Here is a 16,037-nt window from a genome sequence, read left to right as displayed (position 1 = left end):
CTTTAGTTTGATGATTTAGCAAGTATCTACTTTTTCAATCTGTTTTCATGCTTTTGAATTCATGAAGTTGGTAGAAAATATATTTTTTTATTGTGTAGTATTGCTTCGTCGAGCCGAGAGACATTCTATTATATTGGTGTGAACTCAAAAAATATGCGTTTACTTATTTTTAAATTAGCGTTTTTATTAATAACTACTCAGCTTCATTTTGACATACTAACTGTTAAAATTTGTACAATACAAAAAGGAGACTCATACTCAAAGCTTAGTTTGAGTTGTTATCAAACAAGTGTAAATTAAAAATTTATAACACCCCCGACAAGTGAAGGTTACAGTAACTAGAAAAGAGCTGATAACTTTCAAACGGCTGAACCGATTTTTCTTGGATTTATAGCTAAGAACACTTTCGATCAAGCCACCTTTCAAACAAAAAAAAACTAAATTAAAATCGGTTCATTAGTTTAGGCGCTACGGTGCCACAGACAGATACACAGACACACAGATACACAGATACACACGTCAAACTTATAACGCCTCTCTTTTTGGGTCGGGGGTTACAAAACCCTCGGCTCCATTCATCTCTACAGGTGTTAACACGAAATAATATCGATATTATACGAAATTACAGACGCAGCTCCTAAACTTTTTCAACCTAAGCCTATTATCACTATGGTCTGGCAGCTTGCAACAAATACGTGTCATGACGTCAAAACTTCCCAAATTAAGTTACTGGTACATTCAACGGATTATCATAACTCGCAACAGCAAAAGTTTGCAAATCAAACATCACAAAACAGCTAACTTTACCAATATCATATAATAATATATCCAAACTTCCATAATATTATCGCCACATAAATAAAAATTTGATATCAAAACTTCTTTATTATTCCTACAAAAATAACATTATGCCTTCATTTTCGTCGATGTAATCGTTTTTATTATTAGGTATTATAACTATAAGTTATTTATTTAATTATTCAACTGCAAGATTATGTTTAGTTTCATTTTAAGTACTGATCTTTTGTCCCTTCGAATAGTGAAATCCCAGTGAAATGGGTTCTATATTATTTTTGCGAGCCTCAACAAATAAAGGGACAGACAAATAATTGTATTGGGGTCACAGAAATCCCGATAGACCAAACCAATATAAAAATATTTTCAATATACTTGATCAGTTTTGTATCACTACGAATTGAATTAAAGGTATTATCAGTTCTGATTACAGAATTTTAAAAATTAATAATTCTGTAAATCGGATTGTAAAGCAGTAATAATTTTCATTTAACGTATTTCCTTTAACAGGGCTCTCTCCGTCACTCGCTTCATACAATCGTAGTTCCAATTTCATTTGAATATTAAGCAACCAAAGTCCATGAAATTTTGCAGACATATTCTAGAAACTAATATCTGTGTCTGTGGTGTTTTAGATTTTTCTAAAAATATGTAGTTTTAAAATTACTAGGGGCTCAAAGATTTGTATGTAAATTTTTCAGACCGCGTAACTTTGAAATTGAATATTTTAACAGAAATCTGGACACTTATTAGAGTGTTTACATTAGTTTCGTCGTAAGTTAATCATGTAAGCTACTTGCGTAAGTACAACTTACAGGTGTAATTGCGGTCTACTATGGGGTTGTCAGTTTGCTTGACAAGACAAATATACATTAGATTAACTACCCATTGGATCATGCCCAAATATATAGGTACCTACACAAAAACAAAGAACGAAAAAAAACTTCATGTAACTTGGAAAGTTGGAACACTCATATAGGTACCTACTTCTGTGTGGGGCCCATTTTAAGAGGTCATTAGGTATCACGTTCCAATATCAAATACGAAATCCCTCTGGGTATAGTTAATTAAAATTTTCGATGTTTTAATAAAGTTTATATCGTCTGGAAGGCATGTCGAAGTTTTATGAACCCCAAATGAACTTTGACTCACCCTTAATTTCTCATAAAAGGTGAATGGCAGAAGTTTTGTATTAGATTGTATCATTTACCTTTAAAATCTTCGGAATTACTATTTATTTGATCTGGACGGTTATTTTTTTTTTTGCTCTTCATTTAATTAATGCCGATCGGGACTTTTTTATGTACTTACTTACACTTTAGAGAATAATACATATCCATACTAATATCATAAATGTGAAAGTATGTCTAATATTACCTATCACGGCTTAACCGCTGAAACGATCTTGAAGAAATTTAACCACATAGGAAGAATGACATAAGGACATATTTTCATTAGTTATTAGTTAAAACCTCACGTTTAGTTAAAAGTTAAAACCTAAGTCTAAGTTAAGTGGATATTCTCGAGTAAACACTAATATTGTAAAGAGCTAAAATTTGTAAGTTTGGATATTGGTTGTAATCTCTGGAACTAAATCCAATTCTGAAAGTTCTTTAACTGATACATAGCTACATTATTCCCGAGTGCTACAGGCTAAAAATATATCACGCAGATGAAGTCGCGGCAAAAAGTAATATCTAAACTTACAGTAGGCGTAGCGTTTTCAGTTCGGGGAGGTGGCACTGAATAAGAGCTCATGTGTTTATACAACAGGTTCGCCAATGGATTGGTTTCTCCACAGAGACCTCTGAAGTCGTCCATATCAATAGCCCAGGTCATGGCTCCGAGGTAACCCTTCTGTTTGATCCAGTTCATTTTGATCTCAACACTCTTCTTGTCTTCGTAGCCCACCCACTGGGTGCCTTTGTAAGCATAGGGGCATTTGCCGTAGTCGTCCCACTTCTTGGTCCAACCCGATTTCGGGTTGTCTACCTCGGTACAAATCTGAAAAAAATTAGGTATTTCTTAATGATTAATTATTCATTAATCTATATTTGTTTTTAATTTAATGGTATGTGGTTAATTTGCGGCAGCGCATATCGGTAGGTCAAGCAACGTTGACACAAATCAATAACTGAGCGGGTGATCAACTTAGAGGCCCTTTGACCTTTGTTTTTCTCCCGTGCCTTGGAGAGGGCATTAATCCGTCAGTGCGATCATTAATACCTGATAGTAAAATAGTAATCTGAAAGTCGGGATCACACCTACTCGTGTGGTCGGGATCGTCTGAGAGTCGGGATTCTTAGTAGAATCTTATGCGGAAAGACTTGGGAGCCCACTTGATATATGGTGACCATAATGTGGTATCAGCAAAAAACCTCTACCATTAAGTGATTAGTGGAAAAGTCACAACCCTTAGCAACGAGAATTATTATGAAATAGAGATTTTTTATTTAAAATATAGGTTTTAAATTTTAATAATTTTATAGTTTATGTAAAATTTTCTTTATCAGAAAAACTCATTAAAATACTTTATAGTTAAATATGATATGGATATTAAAATAATGAGAAAGAGGTACAATTTCTCTTTTCAAGGACTTTTAAGTTTCACAATTTCACAAGAAAAGCTGATGAAAGGGAAGACAATAAACTTATCATAAATTCAAGACAAAAAGTCATTATTAAATATTTTCAGTGAAATACAATTAAATTCTAGTTCTTTATAATTTTAGCAGAGAAACAACAAAAGATACAACAAGTCTACAATAATTATTTTAATTCCTTGAAATGCTTTCTTTTGCAATCCTATGAGTCAAAGCACACACGATATTTTATATATTAGCATCGCAAATTAATTACTTTTCGGAAGCTAGTCAGCTGAGTTTGAATTTTTAAACCCCACTTTATTGATCTTTAGTAGGTATTGAACTATCGAACTGATATGACATAACTGCACATTTTATTCCGCATACATTCGAACGCCAGGCGCTAGCTAATGAAACAATCACAAAACAATTCGCCGATATGCGGTACAGTATCGAAGTAGTTTTTGTTCAGTTTTTATTCGAAGTAGATTTCTATACACCTACCGTGATTGCTCGCAATTACGGCCAAAATTAATAATTCAATCTATCTGTAATCTGTCGATAGCTTACTTAGCAACCTTATTGACAAATATAACCGGTCAAGTGGAAGTCGGACTAGCATACGAAGGCTTCCTTCCGTACCATCTAAGACATAACACTACTCAAAATGTATTTTATTTGTTCTTGAATTTCATGTCAGCCATTTCAAAATTCGTCATTTTGGTCTTTTATTATTTGTTGTTATAGTGGGAATAGGGGACTACATACTCTGTGAAAATTTCAACTCTCTACCTAGTATTACTGTTCATGAGCTGATACAAGCCCGCTGACAGAAAGACAGACAAACAAACGGACGGCGGAGGCTTAAGTAATAGAGTCACCTAAAGGCAGCTTTCGGGTATGGAATCTTAAAAAAACTAACACTGACAACGTTGCTAAGTAAATTGTCAACAGATTGCAGATAGGATTGATCTTATTAATTTCGACCGTTAGTCGCCAAAACGCGACGCAACATCAATGCCTCGCTAACACGCGCGATTCTGATACGACTAAAAGTATCAAGTGTGCTTCGGCCTTAAAACACTTGAAAATGGTCGATGAGATTAAATATTCATCATAATGTGCAAAACCATTTTCTTCATTATACGCGAGGGAGTTTGCTGGCACCTGCCCGTTTTACAGTGAAATATTAGCAACGTCATGTTTGTACCAACATTATGTTTAAGCTGTATTAATTTGTTTGCTGTGATTACGTCTTTACTGTGAAACCAAGTACATAACGAATTGTTTGAGTATCGAATAGAAGAAAAATATTTACAACGAAATACACTAATGAACTATATCATCACTCATAATATCTTGCACTCCATTAGCTCATATTTTAGTACAAACGTATTATATAATATGTACATTGAGGTAAACCAAGAGATATGTACATACCAAGGGATGTAGGTATTTGAAATCTACGCATTGGATCACTAAAGTATAGCTTAGCAATAACTCATAGAGCTCTAGTGGGAAATAATTCATGGAGCTTAACTATTGCAATGAACCGATTTTAGAGGTGAGTTTACAACACATCTGTATCATTACGCTTAAAATATCATCATCATCATCATCATCATGATCACCCTGTGGACATCTACAGCTGGTAGCAGGTGGTAAGTGATGATGCAGTCTAAGATGCGGGTTAACCTGGAAGGGGTATGGCAGTTTTCATAAAACCCATACTCCTTTGGTTTCTACACGGCATCGTACTGGAAACCTACATCGCTTGGCATCATAGCTTTGCCGGTAGGGTAGTAACTAGCCATGGTCGAAGCCTCCCACCAGACCATACCAGAAAAAAATTACAAACCCCTGCCGGGAATCAAACCCGGCACTTCCCACTAATAAGACCACTTACCACTGTGTCAGAGAGGCCATCAAACCTTCAAAGTAAGACATATTTTAAAAGCGTTTGGTAAAAGAAAAGGTCACAAACCTCATAGTAAGACCAGAATCCTGTAGCGTTAGTGTAAGGCGCAGGGTCTCCACCGCCAGCCTCCTTGTTGATGTATGTTCCAAGTCCATAGTTGTTGTTGCCAGCAGAGAGGGTAAAGGAACGACCGTAGAAAGGAATGCCAACGACGAGTTTGTTAGAGGGACATCCTTTTTCCTCCCATAAGTTCAGACCATCGTTCTGGAAATTAACAAGTTATTTAAATATTAGTTTTAAACATTGAATAAAGGTGACAGAAGGGCTGGCTCATTTTTTGCGAAACGGATCAGCCTGGCTGTCCAGCATGGAAATGCAGCCCGAATTCTTGGCACCATTCCACGCGGGCATGATTTGTAATTAGATAAGGTGAGCTTTAAGTTTTATTGTAATAAAAAGTTGAAAACTAAAACCCGACTGCGATCTGAAATATTAGAGTAAAATTGTTTTTCTGTCGCTCGGTATATTTTAATGTTGTTATATATTTGTATTCATGAGCTCAGAATTTTCTCTTATTTCATTTGACATCCCACTCGATATAATAGCAAAAAAAATTTTTTGGAGACCTCCACTTTTTTTGGTGTAACAACCGTTAGGTCAATTTTTTCGTATAAAATATAGTCTATTTTACCCGGACCTTTACTCGTTGTACTCATATTTTATCAAAATCGGCCCAGTAGTTTAGGCACTACGGTGGAACACACAGAATCTGGATACAAACATACATATATAGACTGCTAAAATCATAACCCTTCCTTTTGGTTTTGCCGCAGTCGGGTAAAAAAATACAACTTTCTTAACTGTATGCTTGAAAACGGTGAGATACCTCACAATGCAAAGTGTAACTACTCTAACTTTACTCCATTTACTGTACGCTTGTAGACTAAACTCAAACTCAATCTCAAACTCATAATCATTTATTCAAAGTAGGTACTACTGTACACATTTTGATGGTCAGAATTGTTAGATTTGTATGATGATAACATAGTGGTGATAATCAATTACGTAAACTTAAAGCTAAGGCTACGAGGGTTCCAAACGCGCCCAGGTCTGAGAAGAGCCCACAACAAACTCAGCCGGGAAAGCTCAGCTCGCTAAAGTACGCGTAATCAAATATTATACTTGGTTCAAGTAAAAGAAATAAAACGTACCACATTGAGTTTTTCATAGGCCCACTGGTCATGTGGACGCTTGTAAAGGGGAGAGTGCACGTCAGCGAATCCGGCCCAGTTTCCACGCAGATCGTAGGACATCACATGGATGGCGTCAAGTTCTCTGTAACAATGCAATAAACATGAATTTTCTTGGCGGCCTTCACAACTTCACATGTATTTTTAACCCCCGACCCAAAAAGAGGGGTGTTATGGTGAGAGTTTGACGTGTGTATCTGTCTGTGACATCGTAGCTCCTAAACTAATGAACCGATTTTAATTATTTTTTTTTGTTTGAAAGCTGACTTGATCAAGAGTGTTCTTAGCTATAATCCAAGAAAATCGGTTTAGCCGTTTGAAAGTTATCAGCTCTTTTCTAGTTACTGTAACCTTCACTTGTCGGAGGTGTTATAAATTTTTAATTTACACTTGTGTTAATTGAATTTCTGAAAGGAGCAACCACCGAGTTCCCTCTCGGTAGAATGAGCACTTATTCGACCATTCAAAGGCACTTTTAAAAGAAGTTTATTTTAATAAAACTTTTCTATTCGTTCTTATAAATTTTCGTTCCTTCTTTTTAAAATCCCTGTTTAAAAAGTTAATAAGTTTTAAGTTTTAAAATGGTATGGGATTTTTATAACCTATATAAATACACGCGGATGAAGTCGCGGCTTCTAGTATGATTGATATAAATAATGTAAGAATGAGTTGTGTGCGTTTCATTATGTTTTTTTAATAGGAAGAAAAACATCATAGTTCATCGGAAGTTACATCATAATATTTCGTCACGTTTGAGTTTCGAATAACTTTTTCACGTTAGCATGTTATGAAATGGACTTTTGATGCGGATTTCTTACAAAAGAAAGCCTTTCTGAGCTAGTTAGATGAACATTGTTACCGTGAATAGGCCGCATAGGCTTTTCTTAATGTGATGGAGATTAACTGTTAATTGCTCTTGTAGTTTTGAGAGTTGAAAATGTATAACCGCATTATGTGTCTTTTGGCTTAAAAGCTGAACATGTGCCAAGAAACTACTCCTAAACTGCACTTAATGGCCCTTTTAAATAAGACTCTCTTGGAATACCAAAACATCTTGGAAGCGATTAAGTTATTATTAGATACATTTATTTGGTACTCTTACAGTAACTTAATCATTAAAATCATTCGCATGTCTTTAGAGATTTAAAAGGACTTCAATGGAAAAACTTCGAATGATGCTCTACTAGGTACTACTGAATATTTTTTTATGCCAAGTTGTGCACTTGACCGTGATCTTACTTGGTCGTAAGTGATGATGCAGTTTAAAATGGAGGTGACTTGGAAGGGTATGTATGGCCTTGACGGTTCCTACAAGGAATCCATGCCATGTTTTTGCTGTTGGTAAATCCACCCTTATACGTCTGTGTGGTTGTAATGGTCAATGGTATAAATAAGTATAATTAAAGATCCGAAGAGTGGCAAAGGCTACTTTTCATCCCGGAAAATTAAAGGGTTCCAAAGGGAGATTTTAAAATTGAATTTTACGCGATGTTGCGGTTGCTACATATTACCAGGGCTCTCTCCGTCACTCGTTTCATACAATCGTAGTTCCAATTTCATTTGAATATTAAGCAACCAAAGTCCATGAAATTTTCCAGACATATTCTAGAAACTAATATCTGTGTCTGTGGTGTTTTAGATTTTTCTAAAAATATGTAGTTTTAAAATTACAGGGGCTCAATGATTTGTATGAAAATTTTTAAGACCGCGTAACTTTGAAACCGATTATTTTAACAGAAATCTGGAAAACCACAGACATAGATATTAGTTTCTAGAATATGTTTGCAAAATTTCATGGACTTTGGTTGCTTAATATTCAAATGAAATTGGAACTACGATTGTATGAAACGAGTGACGGAGAGAGCCCTCTTAATATCCACAACTACATTACGCAACGCGTGTAATGCAAATAAATTTAGTAAAATACCATTACATTCTGTAATGCATATAACATTACCGCATAAATTTCGCATTTAACAGAATTTTAGCACGCGCAATAAAGCCGATTGTTAACAAAATGCTACCATAATTTACACGAGCGTAGCCTCGTTGATTCAGCACTCATATTAGTTTCTGAACTTCAACTGTAAACGGCGAAAACGCCACTTTTACGTAACCATTAATTTTCTCTGAGCTATCACAAAAGCAAAGTTTGTGGTTGCTTATTTCTAACCGACTTCAAAAAAAAGGACCTCCTCCAATTTTTTGAATTCGGTTAAAAAATATGCATGTTGTTTTTTTAGTATGTTTGTTACGCGATTACTCAGGTCTCAGTCAAATGTGAACCTGTGCCAGATGTGAATATTTGGTAGGTCAGAGGGGGTCATTTTAGTATGGTGAAGATCTGATGAATATCTTCGGAGATAGAGAACAGAACTCTTCAATGGTTAATTGCTAGCTTAGTAAACAGTAAGTTTTTAACCAGGCATAGCATATTTTAGTACGTGGGGTCACTAAAAATTGACTTTAAAAAAAAACCGACTTCAATGACCACAAACACTAAAAAGTAAAAAATAATTTAATTTATTACTGAATATACTATATACACAAGACGTAATGTTAAACATTTTTTGGAGTCGGTGCCAATGTGGAGTCATAGAGTAAGACGGTTCATGGATTTATCTCTATAAACTTTTTTTTTCTAATATCTATATAAACTTGTAAGAAGTCTTTTGCAGGGTTTTACAAAATTTCATCAAATAAATCACACTAATATTATAAAGGTGAAAGTTTGTATGTATGTGTGTGTGTGTGTGTGTGTGTGTGTGTGTGTGTGTGTATGTTTGTTACTCCTTCACGCAAAAACTACTGGACGGATTGGGCTGAAATTTAGAATGGAGATAGATCATACCCTGGATTAGCACATAGGCTACTTTTTATCCCGGAGAATCAAAGAGTTCCCACGGGATTTTTAAAAAACCTACATCCACGCGAACGAAGTCGCGGGTATCAGCTAGTGTTCAATAAAAGCTTGAACTTACTGACAAAGTTCAGGAACGTGGTAGCCCTCCATCAGCCTGAAGTTAGCCAGCGGCACAGCGGCTGTCAACTCTTTACCCTTGCCCTCCCTGACGAATGCTCTCTTCAACTCTTGAACAAAGTAGAGGAACCGGTCCTTGTCAGAGAAGGAGCCACCCCGGTCCGCTGCACCAGGGTACTCCCAGTCCAAGTCCAGACCGTCAAAGTCGTACTTGTTCATGAAATCTGCAACAAAATACGTAGGAATCATCATCATCATCGCGCGCCTTCTTCGAAACGAAGTCTTGGCGATCATCATCCGAAAAGCTCCTCTATTTAAAGCCGCCTCTTTCAATCTCGGGTAACTAAGCCCTGTACGTAGGAATAAACTTATTTTTATTTTCCTATGATTATTTTTTTTGATTGAAAATGTTACATTGAGAACTTAAAGCTAGCCCCATTTAAATACTGTACAACTTATGCCCGCGTGGAATGGTGCCAAGAATACTGGCTGAATTTCCGCGCTGGAAAGCCAGGTTGATCCTTTGCGCAAAAAATCTCTGTACTTACTTTACTGACTTGTTGGCCACTAAAAATGGTTAACGCCCACTGTCTTTTTGTCTTTGTCATTTGTATGGGATTACGTAACAGAGAAAGCCCTATACTAACAAACTAACTTCTATAGTAAGGTAGGTCCTGTATAGTTTGTGTTAAACCTGACAATTCGAATTACGATATTATTCAGCATTCTATCGATTCATCTACTCTATCCCATATATGGCATATATATGATAATACGACATTTGAATACCAAGATCGGAATATAAAAATTCCCGTTGCTCCCGACGCAGTCACGTCCGAATGCAAATGCTAGGTATTATTTTAATCACACAACCCGCTGCCTTGGCAGTACTGCATAGTTCGTTTATTCTGGTTTGGTGAAAAGCATTTTTCCAGAGAAAAAGGAATTGTTAGGTTTGAATACGTTACTCCATATGACATTGTTAAAGTGTTCAAATCTTTACAAAGCAAAAAAACCGGAGATCTGTGGGGAATATCAGTAAAAATAATTAACAATATTATTGATATTATTGCGCCATATCTAGCCTTAATTTTTAATGAGTCTGTGGATACAGGCGCTTTTCCAGATCTCATGAAATGTAGTAAATTGATACCTCTTTTTAAATCGGGTAGCAAAAGTGACCCAAACAATTACAGGCCAATTTCAATTTTGCCAACACTGAGCAAGATATTTGAGAAAATCATGCTCAACCAACTGCTTCAGCATTTCAATTTAAATAAGCTACTCCATTCTGAACAGTATGGCTTCACTAAAGGTCGATCAACAACCGACGCGGCCGCAATGCTGTTAAAGCATATATTCAATGCGTGGGAGGGGTCACAGAATGCCATTGGTATTTTCTGTGATTTATCCAAGGCATTTGATTGCGTTGAGCACGAGACTCTTTTAGTTAAATTGAGCCACTATGGAATCAAAGACACTGCGCTTGGTCTCATTGCGTCCTATCTTAGTGATCGTATTCAAACAGTATGTGTGAATGATGTGAAGTCATCCGGATCAGCCTCACTAATGGGTGTTCCTCAAGGCTCTATTCTAGGTCCTTTCATGTTCTTAGTATACATAAACGATTTACCATATGTAGTCCAAAATATTTGCGATATCGTACTATTTGCTGACGATACGTCTTTGATTTTTAAAGTCGATAGAAATAAGGACAATTTTGACGATATAAATGGTGCCATATCTCAGGTAACTCACTGGTTTACTGTAAATAATCTACTTTTAAATGCAAAAAAAACTAAGTGTATTGAATTCGCACTGCCCAATACCAAGAACACAAGTAACATTAATTTAATGATAAATAATGATATTTTGAAAATAGAAGAGACTACTACATTTTTGGGGATAACCTTAGATGCGAAGCTGCAATGGGGCACCCATATATCAACTCTTGCTGGCAAACTAAGCTCTGCTGCTTACGCGGTTAGAAAGATTCGACAATTAACTGACGTGGAGACCGCAAAGATAGTATATTTTGCTTATTTTCATAGTATTATGTCTTATGGAATCTTAATATGGGGTAGAGCGGCAGATATTGGGAGAATTTTTGTATTACAAAAAAGGGCAATACGCGCAATTTATAACTTAAAACCACGCGATTCACTTCGAGAAAAATTTAAGGAAATAGGTATCCTTACCGTAGCCTCTCAATATATTTACAACAACATAATTTTTGTAAGACAAAATATTCTTAGTTACAAGAAGGTTGGCGATCTACACAACAGGCTGACTAGACACCGTAACAGGCTTGCGACTCCTACACTCCGTCTCAGGAAGGTCCAAAAGTCATTTGTGGGAATGGGTATAATCTTCTATAACAAAATTCCTCAGTCAATTTTGGACTTGCCTTTACACAGGTTCAAAAAATCTATTAAAAATATGCTCTTGAGAAAAGCATATTATACTATCGAAGATTATGTAAATGATAAAAAAGCGTGGATTTGAACTTCGATTCGCTCCAGCAATGCGCAGGACTTCAATTGCTTTTATACATGGCATAATATTGTATATCAAATCTTTGAAAAGAGCAACCGCCGAGTTTCTTGCTGGTTCTTCTCGGTAGGAAAGGCATTCCGAACCAGTGGTAGATGCTTTTGACGATTCGAAAGAACTTGTAAAAGTCTAATTGAATAAAAACATTTTGAATTTGAATTTGAATTTGAATTTGTTATGCTAAGCGGTTTACAAAATAGGTAATTCTAAAGATGACCGTTATTTGGAACTAATTAGAAAACTTTTAAAAGATAGGCACAACACCTATTTGTACAGTGCATCAGTCATCGTCAACCCATCACCAGCTCCGAACTGAGTACAGGTAGGAGACTCAAAATGAGAAGGGTTGGCCATAGTCTACCATGCTGGCCAAGTGCGGTTTGGCAGACTTCACACACATTTTGGAGAACTTTTGGGCGTGCAAGTGTCCTCACGATGTATTCCTTCACCGTTAAAGCTTCGATAGCTCAATTTTTGAGGAGTGGACTGAATTCCGAAAGGTCGGCGGTTCAAACCCCACCCGTTGTACTATTGTCGTACCCACTCCTGGCACAAGCTTTACGCTTAGTTGGAGGGGAAAAGGAGTATTAGTCATAATTAGCTTTGCTAATATTGTTTTTAAAATACAAAAAAAAATACTTAATTGCTTAAAAGTAAAACACACATAACTTTAAAAAGTTCGAAGTGTTTGTCCGGGGTCGAACCCCGGATCTCCTGACTAGGAGATTGACGTCTTAACCACAGCACTGCTAGGCTTAGCGGTGAATAGCCTAATGGATAAGAATAGTAAAGTACAGTCGCACAAAATTGCACAATAGTGCTATATAGGGAGTTGGATAAAAATCGTGCAGATTATTACGTTCCTTTAAAATTACAATGAGATATTTTTATGGCCCTCTTAATAGCACTATAACTATGCAAATAATAATATCAATTGATTACAGAGCTATTTAGTTTATACCCATCTACTAGATACTCAGCTCCAGAAGCTAGTCGAAGGTTCCATAATTTTACACCAAAGAAGGATTAAAATACGTTTTTTATACAAATACATTAAGTTCTCGTATATACCTACCCCTAGGTGAAAAAGTTAGAGGTGATATTCTATCAACCACCTCCCTTCAGAGGGTCCTCGATTATTCTGACCCCTTTGAGAGAAGGGACACAACATCGAAAAGATTGTAAGTGCTGGGAAAGTGTACAGAAAGGACCTCGGGGGCATAGCCCGATGCCTTGGTTAGACTAAATTCGCACCACTCTCAACAGCAAGGTCCACGCAGGACAAAATGATCTTAAGTGCAAGAGATCATAACCTTTAGAAATGGGGAACCCGGACGCCTAAAGAGAAATAATCCTGGGATCCTAATACGTAAGCATGCAAGGACTTAGAGTTCAAAATACTGGGATACCATATGTGTGTAAGGATTATGGAACTATATATTTAAAACAAACAGAAATAAACAAAGCAAGTCCGTCGGAAGTATAAAGCTGTGCTAGCTATTAGTACGTGAAGTGACTTGAATATGTTGTTCCGCGTGCCTTTTGCGACGTGCCAAGTAAATGCGATGGAGTCTTAGTACTTTGTTTATATGCATTTTCCTGTCACACATCGCAATGCACTCATTACTCTAAAGCGCAGTGCATTGTACACATTGGCCAAATGCATTTGGGCAACGCACTCGCCGAACGTGTAAGTATTGTATAGAAACAGGCGTTATTTTGCGGAAGTCCATAATATTATACAAGGAACCTATTTAAGCTTAATTTGCTATAATCCGCTAAACCTGGTTTAGCGGATTATAGCAAATTGAGCCTTTAGCTCCTTGTATTAACGTGTAAGCAAGTACAAGAGCACGAACATCAAAGGATCTTGACCTCGGATCAATTATTTATTTATTACATACTTACTTTACTAGTTGTAATGGTAGTCTAAGTACAATAATTGCCGAACGAATGGGTCACTTAATTCAAATTCAAATTCAAAATATTTTTATGCAATTAGACTTTTACAAGTAGGCACTTTGGAATGGTCAAGAGCATCTACCACTGGTTCGGAATGCATTTTTTGCATTGCATTACAATAAGGTACACACTATATGCTTGTTGTTTGAAATTGGCAGCGCTTACCAAGTACGCTCCTCACGAAGGCCATCCTGGAGGATTTCTGCGCCACCATGCGGGAGTATTTGGAGCCTCCTTCGGCCCAACCACCCACAGCCACCATGAACTTGACGTCAGGATGCGTCGCCTTCAAAGACGTAAAGTTGCGGAATCCATTTTTGTCCACATCCAACTGCAAAAAAATATTTCACGTGAAATGTGAGACTGAAAGATAAGTTATTAGGTTATATTATGTTACTGCAAATACTCAAACCTTGGGATTTTTCAGTAGATTTACCAATAAGTCTTAGTGGTAAAAGTCCAAACTTTTCTGTGATGATAATAATAGTTAATTTCAGGTATTTACAATACTTACTAACTTATTCACTCGGTATACCTTAGATTGTTTCTCAGAGACACGCAAAATTCCGAATTAGCAATTATTTATTAGTAAATATAAGATCTAAAATTTACCGAGTGAATCCTATTATTTTATCACATAACAGTTCGGACTTTTATTATTAAGACTTGGTAAAACTTTGGTTTTTATGAAAATCTTTGGAATCGGGCGTTTAAAAAACTATTGTATGCCTCATAATATTATATGTATACCTATTTCTGATTTTCTATCGGTTAAAATGCTATCTCCAATTCTATGCGGCCGATTTTGATCAAACAACAAAATATATACAATACAGGAAGTAAGATTTTCAAACATAGAACCACAAAGTTCAATAAGCATTACATTATACTCGTAACATCAGCTTAATGGATATGTTTGAAACCAGAGTAATAAAGTTGTTGAGCCATTCGACTTACTTTGTACTTTACCAATGTAAGTACATAAATGGTGTAATTACAGAGAGGTATTAGGTACTTTTACGAGGAATGTGGGTAACGTGTAAAAGTAACTCTCATAAACCAAATAGGTAATGAAAGTTAAGATTATGACTTAAGTTTTAGTTCTAACTAAATCATAGCTAACATTTTTATTACCTGCGACAAACTTTTCTTTAGTTTATATCCTAATAATCTCGTCTTCATCAGGTGGGTGTAAGCATCTGTGCAGGAGATATTATAGTCGTCCATATCCATACTAATATTATGAATGCGGAAGTGTGTCTGTCTGTCTGCTAGCCTTTCACGGCCCAACAGTTTAACCGATTTTGATGCAATTTGGTACAAAGTTAGCTTATATGACAATTGCCAGGGACGGACATAGGCTACTTTTAATTTTTATCCCGTAAAATAAAAGAGTTCCCACGGGATTTTTGAAGGTCTATCTGTTTAACCGATTTATATAAAATTTGGTTCAGAAGTAGCTTGCGTCCCGGAAATTGACATAGGCAACTTTTTATCCTGGAAAATCAAAGAGTTCCTACGATAATTTAAAAAAAACCAAACATTTTTTAAAAGTCGCGGGCATCAACTAGTAGGACTATTTATAATATCTCCCGCGCAGATGCTTACACCGGAATTTATAGTCAATATAAGGGCTTCTTTAAGGGGACCATACAGACGATATATTGTGTCTTAATGCATTGCATAAAGGTTGAAAATAACACATGTCATCTGAATGGTCCCCTAAAGAAACTTGGGCTATCTTAGATAATAATTATTATAAGGTGTAATTATAATATCACTAGTGAGATTGTAATATCACGGCTTTGACAATATACCTGCGACATATACAAGTCAAGCTAGATTTTTACGCAGGAAAACTGAGATCAAAAGGTTTTAACGAATCTAAAAAATTCGAAATGAAAATGCGTCATATTTTTCTTCTGCCAAACAAACGTAGTCGGGGCCCATCGAGCAACTCACTAAAAACAGAAAGTAGGAATTCGTAGAATATT

At 36.1% G+C, this 16,037-nt stretch overlaps 1 protein-coding gene across 1 annotated transcript in view; it reads right to left on the bottom strand.

Moving 5' to 3' along the window:
• LOC123876669 (endochitinase) overlaps window positions 1-16,037 on the bottom strand; it is a 35,689-nt gene that overhangs the window by 2,885 nt on the left and 16,767 nt on the right. Inside the window, exons 5-9 of the mRNA XM_045922961.1 lie at window positions 14,209-14,374; window positions 9,530-9,752; window positions 6,510-6,633; window positions 5,365-5,562; window positions 2,503-2,799 (exon numbers count right to left, since the gene is read on the bottom strand). Coding sequence (XP_045778917.1) covers window positions 2,503-2,799; window positions 5,365-5,562; window positions 6,510-6,633; window positions 9,530-9,752; window positions 14,209-14,374 — 1,008 coding nt within the window. The remainder of the gene's footprint in view (window positions 1-2,502; window positions 2,800-5,364; window positions 5,563-6,509; window positions 6,634-9,529; window positions 9,753-14,208; window positions 14,375-16,037) is intronic.

Source organism: Maniola jurtina, chromosome 22, assembly GCF_905333055.1.
Source record: "Maniola jurtina chromosome 22, ilManJurt1.1, whole genome shotgun sequence".
In the NCBI taxonomy this organism is placed as follows: domain Eukaryota; kingdom Metazoa; phylum Arthropoda; class Insecta; order Lepidoptera; family Nymphalidae; genus Maniola; species Maniola jurtina.
Note: the sequence above shows the minus strand (reverse complement) of the source record. Positions and strands in the feature narration are given on the sequence as shown.